Raw genomic sequence first — 12096 nt, forward strand, 5'->3', positions numbered from 1 at the left:
TTGCAGGTGTAGTATAATTCTGCTGAGAGTTCATACTACATCAATTATTTTTCCAGGAAGAACTACTATCTTTGGCATTCTTTGTCAATGATGCTGAAATTGTAACGACGCTGAAAAAAACCCTGGATGAGCAATTAGTGGAGACAGAAAAAGTGCTTGACATCATCTATCAACCTCAAGCTGTATTTAGAGTCCGGGCAGTAACACGATGTACCAGCTCCTTAGAGGGACACACTGATGCTGTTGTCTCTGTAGCCTTCAGCCCCACAGGAAAGTAAGGGTTCTTGCAAATGATATTTTTCGGGGATTGGCGATAACAGTAATAGGCTGGTGACATACAATTAATTTATCTAGCAATGAGTACTGATTTTTGGTTACATCCAGAGAACCCCAGTAAAATCATTAGACAAACTAGATGATTGTCTAGAGCAGCAGAGTTTGGGGGTAGCATTTGGAGTGTCTGACATCATAAGGCCATTGCTTGCCTCACTTCCTTATGGGACCCAATAGTAAAATCACCACAGCACCTTCCAAATATGGCTGATGCCCATCTTTGCAGGTCAGCAAAGTGAGTGCTGTCCCGCCATTGCTTCCACAGCACACCAACAGGAAAGCTGTGCCTTGCACTTTAACCAGCAAAAGCAGTGTGGTTAGAATCAAAAGCCACCAGACCTCCTACTGGGCTGTAGAAAGGAAGAGACACCCACAAAATAGACAGGAGAACCATTAAGTTCCAGAGGAGTAGAGACTTAAAAGAGTGCATAAGAGGAACACATGGTGACAAAGAGATTAGACCTGGGAAGGAGGAGATTGTGTGGATTCAAAGGGTTGAGAACCAGAGAGGGGGAAGGGGGATTAGAGCTGTCAAGCTACCCGATACTAGGGGAGAATTTTTGGCCATTTGTGGGTTTGAACATGCATCTAAAAGCAACGTTGTATTTGGAATCTCTGAATCTACCCATTGAAATCAGTGCTGCAGGTCCCATAATGCTAGAGGAGGGGATTGTCAAAAAACTAGGACTGGCCTAAAATCTCACTCTTGGAAGTGGGAACTGGGTAACTTGGCAGCACTGGAGAAGAGAATGGGGTAGAAAGTATGTGTAAAAGAGGAGAATACAGGGCTGAAGGTTCACTTTGGATATTTTTTGCACCAGCCATGCTCCAAGAGAGAGAGAGAGTGAGTGTGTGCAAAGAATACCTCTCAGGGAAATGAGTAGTGCCCATATTGCAGCCCTCAGTACTGACTAAAGGTCATGTGCCAATGATGTGTGTATTTAGGAAGGTAATGATTTTTAAGATGAATGAAGTGCTGATATTTTGACTCTCAGATAAGTGATACCAATATTTCAGGTACTTGGCGAGTGGATCTGGTGACACCACAGTCCGATTCTGGGATCTCAGCACAGAAACTCCACATTTCACAGCCAGAGGTCAGTATGGAAAACATTTGAGACCTCTCCTATTTTGTGCTTCAAGAAAAAAAAGATGGCAGGTGTTTGTAAAGGTTTTAGTTTTACTGCTCCTTCTGAAGATATTTGATATTTCAGAAAACTGGACACTTGGAAAAATGATGATATATTATTTATCAAAAGCCTTTGACAAACATAAGAGAAAGTATAACACTTCTGTGTATAGCACCCTCAAAGGTTCTAGAAATCTACCTGTATCCCTGTAAGCAATATGTAGATTCCTGGACAGAAGCAATAGACCTCCTTAATCCAGGAGGAGTTTAATATTCAGTGTTCATTTCTTCTTTTGTGTATGTTTTGAAAATTATTGGTCTAGATCCTGTTTTGTTTAAATGAAAGGATTATTCCCTAAATGGGTATCTAAGCAAAGACCAGCACACCTGGATGGGGCAGATGTTGATTTCTTTTGCTATTCTGTTAGGACACAAGCACTGGGTTCTCAGCATAGCCTGGTCTCCAGATGGCAAGAAGCTGGCATCAGGTTGCAAGAACAGTCAGGTATGCTTCACATAACCTCTTTATAGCTTCCCTTCTTTCCAGCTTCTCTTTGCTGAAATACCATGTTCTAGGTCACTTCCTTGTCATCAGCAGCAGATGAATCTAGAGTCAAGTGGGCTGTGTCCATCCACAAGCAGGCGGAGCTAGAGAGCACCAAGCTGAGTTTGTGTCATATACAGGATGGTATGTTCACTAGAAAGACAGTATTCTCTATCTTTGCAGGCTTAATGGTCTCTCTCCTGCTTCTGGATTCATCTCTACTCGTTGTGTCCTTTGAGGCTCCTGTTTTGGCTTGGTCAATTTAGTTCAGCGAGGGGATTAGGTTTTCTGGGTGCATATTTCAGGGTATAGCTGGTAGTATCAGTTCTCTGCACATCACCTGTGATCCCCTTTGTATTTGCCCTGCACTCCTTTCTCCCTCCACGCATAAAAAAAAAGGATTGGCTAAAAACCTAGAGGGAATGTAGTGGATGGGAGCCATGGTGCAACAAGGAAGAACAGCATTGTTATAGCCAGCCAGGTGTGTGAGTAATGTGAGTTTTTGTTATCTATGCTGATGGTGAAAGTGTGTATATCCCCCTGTATTTGCCTCGGTTGTTATTGCCGCTTTTCAGTTTCTCTGCTGGACCTCTGCAATTGAGCTGTCCTTTCTTCAGCTCACTCCCAATGTTGTTCGAAAAACCCCAAAAATGCGGCAAAGAGTTGCAAGGGTTCAGGAGCCTTCGAGCAACAGAGAAGTCTGCAGGGCCCCAACTGCTAGCTGTTTAGGGCTGGTAGGGATTTTGGCAGGAGCGTGCCTGAGTGTTAGCGGCCTGTTTGAAAGGTCCACAGTCTGTTTCCCTTATATACTACCGTGATTTGGGCATGCCTCCATCTTTGGGTCTCCTTCTCAACTGCAGTGCCATTTCCTTGCAGATTTTTGTCATGAATTATTATTTTTGACAGATGTCATTGCAGTGATTGGCATGGGGAATGGGATTTAGCATGGTCCTTTCTTCATGCTTGCTCCTTATGACACAGGTACCATTTGTGGGACAGTGTCTGACCCATTCTGGGATTCGGAGGGTTAGATTTTAGTTGCCTCTTGGGGCCTCTTAAAAATCAAAAGAGGGGAGTGCCTCTGCTTGGAGCCTCTTAAAAAAGAAAAAAGAAAGGAGTGCCTCATGACAAGCTAGCCTCTCTTTGATTTCCACGGAGGCCTCTATGGGCCCACACATCTGGGGAATCTTGGAGTCCTTTGGGGTGGCAGTTGGTTCCTTCTTCATGGCTTGCAGGAGCAATAGCCCTTCTCTGTACTTTGGCAACTCCTAAAGGAGTGCAGGACAGGAGCTTCCCATAGGAACCAGCTTGTTGGGTCCGGTGGGAGAGTTTGAGCCTACATTATGGTAGTGCCCTCTCCTCTTTGTCCTATTATGGACAAATATGGTGGTTGCAGTGGCCTCTTTCCAAATGAACTGTGGAATTCATGTCAACATTCCCTCAATATGGGCACTGGAGTGCAAGGAAACCCTTTTGGGCTCAAATTGGTAAACCAGTGAGGCATGGACTATTTCTTAGTCTTGCACAAGTTGCTAGGCATGTGCATTCTTTCTGGCCATGGATAGGCTTCCTGGTACATGGCTTTGAGGGAGCGCTGGGTTCTTTGTCCCACGATGCATTAGGAAGGGGAAGGCCCACTATTCAGTGGAAGAAATAAGCATCGCTTCGTCTGGCCAACTCAATAAAGTACTTAGGTGGGGGTCAGGGTGCCAGGGGATGTCTCAGGGGGAGTCCGGCAGAAGGGACTGGGCATCCCTCCTGCTGGTAGTCTTTGCAGGGAGGCCCGGGTTCCCTACCGTGGCTGCTAATCTGATCACGGCAGGGAGATTTCCTTGCCTCGATCAGATCAGCAGCCCGCATCTATCTGAAATGTAGACCAGCATTTTGCTGGCCTACATTTCAGGCGCCTATCGCAACCCTAGGGAGACTCCTAAAGCCACTTCTGTGTGAAACCAAGCCTTAGGCGGTCCTATGTGCCTCCGTAGGCTCACAAAAATGCCTACAATGTAGGCGACCCTCCTCGAGGCTTTTTAAAATAAAAATGTGCATCCCAATTGGCTGGCTAGACAACAGTAGGATGCCTACCACTCCTACAATCGGGATGCCGTTTATAGAATTTGCCCCTTAATGTCAGATCCTGAGGCATAAGGAGCATTCCTAGTGTTTCTAATATGCAAGTGACTTATCAAAATCAGCTCTCTTGGAATATTGTGCCCAAGGGTTGCATCTAGTCCATACTGAGCACTGCTGAAGGAAAAAATTGAGACCCAGTGGAACTGTCCTGGGAATGAAATGGCAGGAATTCTCTTTGTGGCTTTGGCCAATGAAGTAAAGACTCATTTGTGCTCATAGTAGGGCTGCAAGTTAATTGCAGTTAACTGTGATGAAATGGTTAATTATTAATCACGATTTAAAAAAAAATCGAATTGCGGGCTCTCCTGTCTCCTCCAAACATCCCTGTTCTCAGCGCAATCCAGCATCTTCTCCCTCCCCCCCCAGTATAACTTAAAGATAGTTTTCTGTTAATCCCCAGCAATGGCAATGTTGCACATGTGCTATCTGAAGCCTGCTCCAAATGCATCCTGCCCATGCAAAAACAAGAAGTAATGTCAGATGAAGCAGAGAAAACTTTGGAACAGGCTGCAGGCAGCATATGTGCAATGCTGCTGCGGCTGGGCACCAACAGAAGACCACTTTTAAGGTGGATCATTGCAGGGAAGGGAGAGGGAGGAAGATGCCAGCTTACGTCGAGGACAAGAGTTGGGAATGAAAGAGATTTTTGATCACTTCAGACACACTGCAATGCTATTAGCTTTCAACTCCCTGTTATTTCCAGAGTTAGATTATTCTATGATGTTCCCTCTTGCCCCCATACTGAGAACAGGAGCCTGCCAGTGTTCAGTACATGTGGCTCTGCTCTGCATTGCAGTATTGTAGCCTGTTGCAGGCAGCTTTAGAAAAAGAGAACAAGTTGAATGTTTTCCCAGGAGATTGATGTATATCTCTCTTGTGCTATTTACTTTGGTGACTGTTTGCTTATGTTTTAGATATTTCTGTGGAACCCACATACAGGGAAGCAAGTGGGCAGAGTGATGACGGGACACAGCAAGTGGATCACGTGGCTTTGTTGGGAGCCCCTGCACCTGTAAGTGGCATTGTGTGGGAGTTATGGAGGAAGATTGGTTTTTCAGCCAGTGCTTGTACTTGAATAATCCAAGTGTCCTGAGAGAAGATCATTTATTTACATAAAGAATATCAAGAAATATGCTAGGGGTACCACCTTCTGGTGAAGGATTTCCACCGTCATTGGCGAGTGGCAACACGCACTTTGTGGGCTCTCAGCAGGGTGCCTCACTGCCCTGTATCCACAGGTGAAGAGAGGAATTTACCAGCAATTGTGATGAATTGTAGAAACCAGTCAGTAAGAAAAATATAAAATTTGCAGCAAAGCCCATGTGTTTTAGTAGAGAATGTCATAATTCTCAATTTATGGTGTCAGTATTTGGTGATGCATTTTCCCTTTGATATTTTTCCCCTTTCTTCCCGTTCCAGTGCACTCTCTTTATGTACCTTGTGTCATCAGTTTGTGGCACAATAGTGAGAGTATGTTATCTCTTTTTATCTTCAATCCACCTAACAGTTTTTAGTCCTCTCAAGTTTCCAGTTTGTTTCTATGGTTTATCTCCTGAACCTATAGTGGGTCTGTGAACATGTTCACCATGACCTGTTGCTGTACCAGGAGTGTTATTTTCTCCTACCACCATTATTAGCCCCAGTGCATAAGCTACTAGTGAACACTTTTTTATCCCGGATAATGTGCGGCCAATACATATCCTTTTTCCTATATTTGTACTGTAGTGTGGCCTTGCTAAGATTTGGAATAGATTTTATACAATACACTTCCCCCTCCGTATTCGCGGGGGTTAGGGGCAGAGCCGGCCTGATAATATTTGCGAATAACTTTTGGGCCGGCTCTGACCCACCCCCGCCTCCCTCCTGGTATCCCAGACCTTACCTGGTGGTCTAGCAAGCTTTCGGGGCAGGAGCGATCTTCCTAAGCTCCTGCCCCGTGCAGATAACTCATAGCAAATGGCTGCCGTGAGTTCCCATAGTCTCTTGAGACTATGACGGGAACTCCCCGCAGCCATTTGCTATGAGTGATCTGCACGGGGCAGGAGCGTAGGAAGATCGCTCCTGCCCCAAAAGCCCGCTAGACCACCAGGTAAGGTCTGGGATGCTGGGAGGGAGGCGGGAAGGTCCGGAATGCAGCTTTATTTTTTTTTTTTAAATCATGAATAACCGAATCTGCAAATACTGAAACCGCAGATTCGGAGGGCTCGCTGTACAATCTTTATTTATATATTTTAGTCGCTTGATAAGCCCAAGTTGAATTATAAATTCTGGTATATTTTATATTTTTAATTTCAATAAAGGTACTTAGAAAGAATTGGGGAGAAAAATGTATTCTCTCCCCTTTGTTTACCAACTTTTCTGCTGAGTTACATAAGAACATAAGATTTTGCCTTACTGGGACAGACCAAAGGTCCATCAAGCCCAATATCCTGTTTCCAACAGTGGTCAGTCCAGGTCACAAGTACCTGCAAGATCCTAAAAGAGTCAAACAATTTATATGCTGCTTATCCTATAAATAAGCAGATGATTTCCCCAAGTATTTATGGTCTTTTCGTTTAGGAAATTAGTCAAACATTTTTTAATACCCTGCTAAGCTAACTGCTTTCACCACATTGTATGTCAATGAATTCCAGAGTTTAATTACCTGTTGTACACTGCCTTCAATAAATCTCTTCATAAAGGCAGTTAATCTCGATAAATAAATAAATTGCATGTAAAGTGAAGAAATATTTTCTCCAGTTTGTTTTAAATCTATTTAGTAGCTTCATTGTATACCCCTGTTGCTATTATTTTTAGAAAGAGTAAACAAGCAATTCACGTCTACCCAATCCATTCCATTTAGTATTTAATCTTAGACCTCTATCATATCTCCACTAAGCTACCTCTTCTCCAAGGTGAAGGGCCCTAGCCACTTTAGCCTTTCCTTAAAGAGAACTCATCCCATCACTTTTGTCACCCTTCTCTGTACCTTTTCTAATTTAGCTATATCTTTTGTGAGATGCACCATGGAGTGGTACAAAGACATTATTATGTTCTCATCTTTATTTGATTATCCCAGGACAAGCAGGCAGCATATTCTCACATGTGGGTGACGTCATCTACGGAGCCCCAGCGCGGACAGCTTTTCAAGCAAACTTGATTGAAGTTTCAAGTTTGCTACACTGCACCACGCATGTGCATGCCTTCTTGCCCACTAGAGGGCGCATCCCACCTCGTGGTCCTCAGTTCAGTTTTTTCCGCGGAGCCAGAAGCCCTGTGGAAATTGAGCTCTGCACTTTTTTTGCCTTCTGTCGCCGCGTCCGGTGAATTTTGATCGGTCGCTGTGCTGTACTTCGTTGGTTTTTGTTGTTTTGATTGTTAGTTAAAAAAAAAAAAAAACGTTTATTTTCGTTCGGCTCTGGGGGCTCCCTTGAGCCGCGGCCGCGGCTGGCCTTGCTTTCGGCCGGGTCGGTTTTTCATGTCCCGTCCCTTGACGGGTTTCAAGAAGTGCACCCGGTGTGAGCGGTTACTTTCCATTACCGACCCACACCGGTGGTGCTTGCTCTGCTTAGGACCCGAGCATCCGACTGACTCTTGCGATCGGTGCTCCACCTTTCAGGCCAGAGCGCTCCGCCGACGCCGTGCCAGGATGGCGGAGCTCTTCGCGGTCGACTCCGCGCCGGGGAAGGCCTCGACGTCGGCCTCGGCTTCGGCCCCGGCCTTGACCTCGGCCTCGGGATCCTCGGCTTCGCCGCGTCCCTCGATATCGAAGCCTACGCCTTCGACGAAACCTGCCTCGGGTAAGTCCTCTCTTCCATCCCCGACTCCAGGGTCGACGAAGAAGCCATCTTCGGGCTCCTCGACGGCGGGTGGGTCGTCCTCGGCCCCGCCAAGAACTACGGCCACTAATGCCCCGAGGGAATACTCGAGACCGAGGTCGCCCTCCAGGGAGCATCCCCCGGCCTCGGACCTGCCTACCATGGTGGGGATCCCGGCGTTCCAAGATTTGCTCCGAGCATTGATTGCCACGGAGCTGTCTGGAGCCCTCGAGCACTTGCAGCAGGCTTCGGCCTCGAGGGCCCTGGCCTCGGCGGCCTCGGTCTCGATTCCCTCGGCCTCGGGTACCGGGGCGGCACCGATCTCGGCCCCGACCTTACCCTCGACTTCAGCCTCGGGGGCCCCGCCTGAGAGTAGCGTTAGGCCCCATGACAAGGTGCGCAGGGTGAGGCGGATCTCCTCCTCCTCTTCCTCGAGGTCCTCCCGGGACTCCTCGCCCTCGGGTCGGCCTCGGGCGAGGCGTCGTCCGAGGAAGCCTAAGCGTTCGCGAGGTTCTCTTCGGCGACGTGGTCGCTCCTCGCCACTCGGGGGCGAGGCATTGCGGGTCTCGGAGCTCCGCCTCGATAATCCGAAGCTGCTCCGTTCCCCAGCGAGAGGGGGTTCGCGTGACTCTTCGCCAAAGAGGAGGGGGCGTGCCTCGGACACCTGGGACCTCTCCCAGGGGTTCTTCGAGACGTTGACGTTCCCCGACCCCCTCGAGGCCATTGGATCTGGCCTCTTGGGAATCCGGGTCCGGTAGGGAACCACGCTATTCCCACGAGGCTTCCCCCTTCTGTTCGTCGGGGAGGTCGAGAACCCCCTCGCCGCCCGCCAGACCGTCCTCTTTTTCCACTTTCGTGCAGGACATGGCGCGTGCCTTGGGTCTAGACCTCATGGCTGGATCTCAATACACCAAGGAGTTCCTCGAGGAGCAGGACCTTCCCACTCCCCCGAGGGAAACTCCCCGACTCCCCTTGAATAAGGTCCTTCATCAGACCTTCCTTAAGAACCTGACTTCACCTCTTACAGTCACAGCGGTGCCGTCTAAGATGGAGTCAAAGTACAGGACTATCCCACCCAAGGGATTCGATAAGGCTCAACTCTCCCACCAGTCTTTGCTGGTTGAGTCGGCGCTGAAAAAGTCACAACCCTCCAGAGTTTCTGCGGCGGTCCCGCCCGGCAGGGAGGGTCGGACCCTGGACAAGTTTGGTCGTCGCCTCTATTCGAATTCCCTTATGGCAACCAGGGTGCTCAATTATGCCTTTACATTCTCATCCTACTTACGTGGCATGGTGAATGACCTTCCTCAGTATCACGACGATCTACCAGATTCCCGTAGGGAAGGATTCGCCAGGTTTATGTCCAACCTGTCTCAATTGCGCCTGTACCTGTTTCACGCTGTGTACGACGCGTTTGAGCTGGTGTCGAGCGTGTCTGCATTTGCTGTAGCTATGCGCCGACTAGCATAGCTCCGCACCCTCGATATGGATCCAAACCTGCAGGAACGCCTAGCGGATTTACCTTGCGTGGGGTCCGAGTTATTTGATGAGTCCCTAGAGGCGGCGACCAAACGGTTGTCGGAGCAGGAGCGCTCGTTGGCCTCGTTGGTCTGTCCGAAACCTCGGGCCACGCCGCAGAAACCCTTCCGGCCTCCTCCGAGGCGTTACCCTCAGAAGTCGACGCCGGCTTTTTCTAGGCCTCCGCCACGGCGTCCACCTCAACAGGGCAGAGGGGGACAAACGAATCCTCCGTCGCAGGGTCCCTCCAAACCTGCGCCGTCTTTTTGACGGGCGATGCGGATGGGGCCGGCCCTCCTCCGCGATCGCGCCGGACCCCCTTCCCATAGGGGGTCGACTCCGGTCCTTTTATGCGGCTTGGACCGAGATAACATCCGACGCTTGAGTGCTCCGGACCGTCTCCGAGGGCTACTCTCTCAACTTTTGGTCTGCGCCGCCGGAACAGTCACCGGGGGCTTGCCCATACAATCGGACCCAGCTCCCCATCCTCATGGCCGAGGCCAGGGCCTTGTTGAGGCTGCGGGCGGTGGAACCTGTGCCCCCCGATCAGCGGGGGCGGGGGTTTTACTCCCGTTACTTTTTGGTCCCAAAGAAGACCGGGGACTTGCGCCCCATTCTAGACCTCAGGAAGCTCAACAAGTTCCTGGTCCGGGAGAAGTTCCGGATGTTGTCACTTCCGGTATTGTATCCTCTCTTGGAAGAAGGGGACTGGATGTGCTCCCTGGACCTGAAGGAAGCGTATACCCATGCCATGATAATATGGCACCCCTACAAACCAAAACCAGAATCAGAAGGAAATCAGACCAATGGTTTGATAATGAATTACTCCAACTCAAAAGACAGTGTAGAAGATTAGAAAGAAAATGGAGAAAAAAGAATCAAGAACAAACAAAAATCGACTGGAAAAAAATCAACAAAAAATACAAAAATCTACTAAAAGACAAGAGGAAAAGTTACTACACCAAGCTCATAGGCACAGAAACACAAGATTCCAAAAAAATTTTCCAAATACTAAAAGAATTAACAGACACCAAACCATACACTACCACCACCAACACACCTCCACCATCACCCACCATCTTAGCAGAACATTTCAAGAATAAAATCACCAACACCAGAGCCACACTCATACTCAACCCATCCAACCAAAATCCAATCACAATCCACCCCACAGGAAAAGAGGCAATCGCAGCAGACAGAACTTGGTCTCAATTCCCAAACATAAAATGGCCAGAATTTAACAAATTATACAAAAAATACAGCCATGCCTCCTGTGACCTCAACCATTGCCCCTCATATCTCCTTACCACCTCTAGTATAAAGTTCCGCAACATAATTCTACAATGGATCCAATTCATGCTCACAGAGGGCACATTCCCTGACAACCTCAGCGAAATTGTCATCACCCCAATCCAAAAAGACCCAAAGGCACCACAAAACCTCCCTTCCAACTATAGACCTATAGCCTCAATTCCGCTATATGTCAAAATTACAGAAGGCCTAGTAGCCAAACTCCTCACCAATTACATAGAGGACCACAACCTACTACACCCCATGCAATCAGGATTCAGAACAAATTTCAGCACAGAGACATTACTAGGCTCCCTCATGGATACCGTCAGACAACAACTTAGTATAGGAAAAAAAATACTACTTATACAACTGGACCTATCGGCAGCATTCGACCTAGTAGACCACAACATCCTTCTACAGATACTAGATGCTATAGATGCATATATATGCATCTCAGACAAAGTATTCAGGTTCAAAGGATTCCTAAAACTCAGAACCTACAGTGTAAAATCAAACAAAGAAAAATCAGAATCCTGGTCAAACCCATGCGGCGTACCACAAGGATCTCCACTATCCCCCACCCTCTTCAATCTATACACTGCCTCTCTAGGAACCCATCTGGATAATCTAGGCATAACATCCTATAGCTATGCGGATGACATCACCATCCTCATCCCATACGATCATTCCAAACCTACCATGACAGAGGAACTTCACCAAACACTGGAAGCAGTCACAACCTGGATGGAAAATCACAAACTTAAACTCAACCAAGACAAAACCAAATTCATCCTCCTAGAAAACGACAAGATCCAAACCACAACCATCCTAGACATAAACGCAACCAAATATCCTATCCAAACAACCATAAAGCTACTAGGCATGACCATAGACAGATGCTGCACAATGCAGTCACAAATAAACAAAACAACTCAAAAATCATTCGCAATCATGAGAAACCTGAGACAAGTCCGAAAATTCTTTGAAAGCACACAATTCCTACTTATAGTACAATCCCTAATACTAGGAATACTGGACTACTGTAACATTATCTTCCTCCCATGTCCGGCAACTACGATAAGACAACTCCAAACAATCCAAAATACAGCCTTAAGACTCGTCTATTCATTGAAAAAACACGACCACATCACTGAAGCCTACATCAACTCACACTGGCTCCCAATCCAAGAAAGAATCCAATTCAAATTCTACTGCATATTATTTAAAACGCTACACGGAGACAGTCCATCATACCAGAACAATCGCCTCATCCAAGCAACCAGCACTAGACACAGAAAAACGCACTCCCCATTCATACCCCCCCCATCCAAAGAAGTGAAAAGAACAAAACT

General features: G+C 47.5%; 1 protein-coding gene across 3 annotated transcripts in view; it reads left to right on the top strand.

The window, feature by feature from the left end:
* The window catches only part of NLE1 (notchless homolog 1), a 42105-nt gene that overhangs the window by 1740 nt on the left and 28269 nt on the right, over window positions 1-12096 (top strand). For all 3 annotated transcript variants that reach the window (XM_033922892.1, XM_033922893.1, XM_033922894.1), the window contains exons 3-6: window positions 57-274; window positions 1351-1430; window positions 1891-1967; window positions 5054-5151. In XM_033922892.1, coding sequence (XP_033778783.1) covers window positions 57-274; window positions 1351-1430; window positions 1891-1967; window positions 5054-5151 — 473 coding nt within the window. The remainder of the gene's footprint in view (window positions 1-56; window positions 275-1350; window positions 1431-1890; window positions 1968-5053; window positions 5152-12096) is intronic.

The sequence above is a fragment of the Geotrypetes seraphini genome, chromosome 15 (genome assembly GCF_902459505.1).
Source record: "Geotrypetes seraphini chromosome 15, aGeoSer1.1, whole genome shotgun sequence".
In the NCBI taxonomy this organism is placed as follows: domain Eukaryota; kingdom Metazoa; phylum Chordata; class Amphibia; order Gymnophiona; family Dermophiidae; genus Geotrypetes; species Geotrypetes seraphini.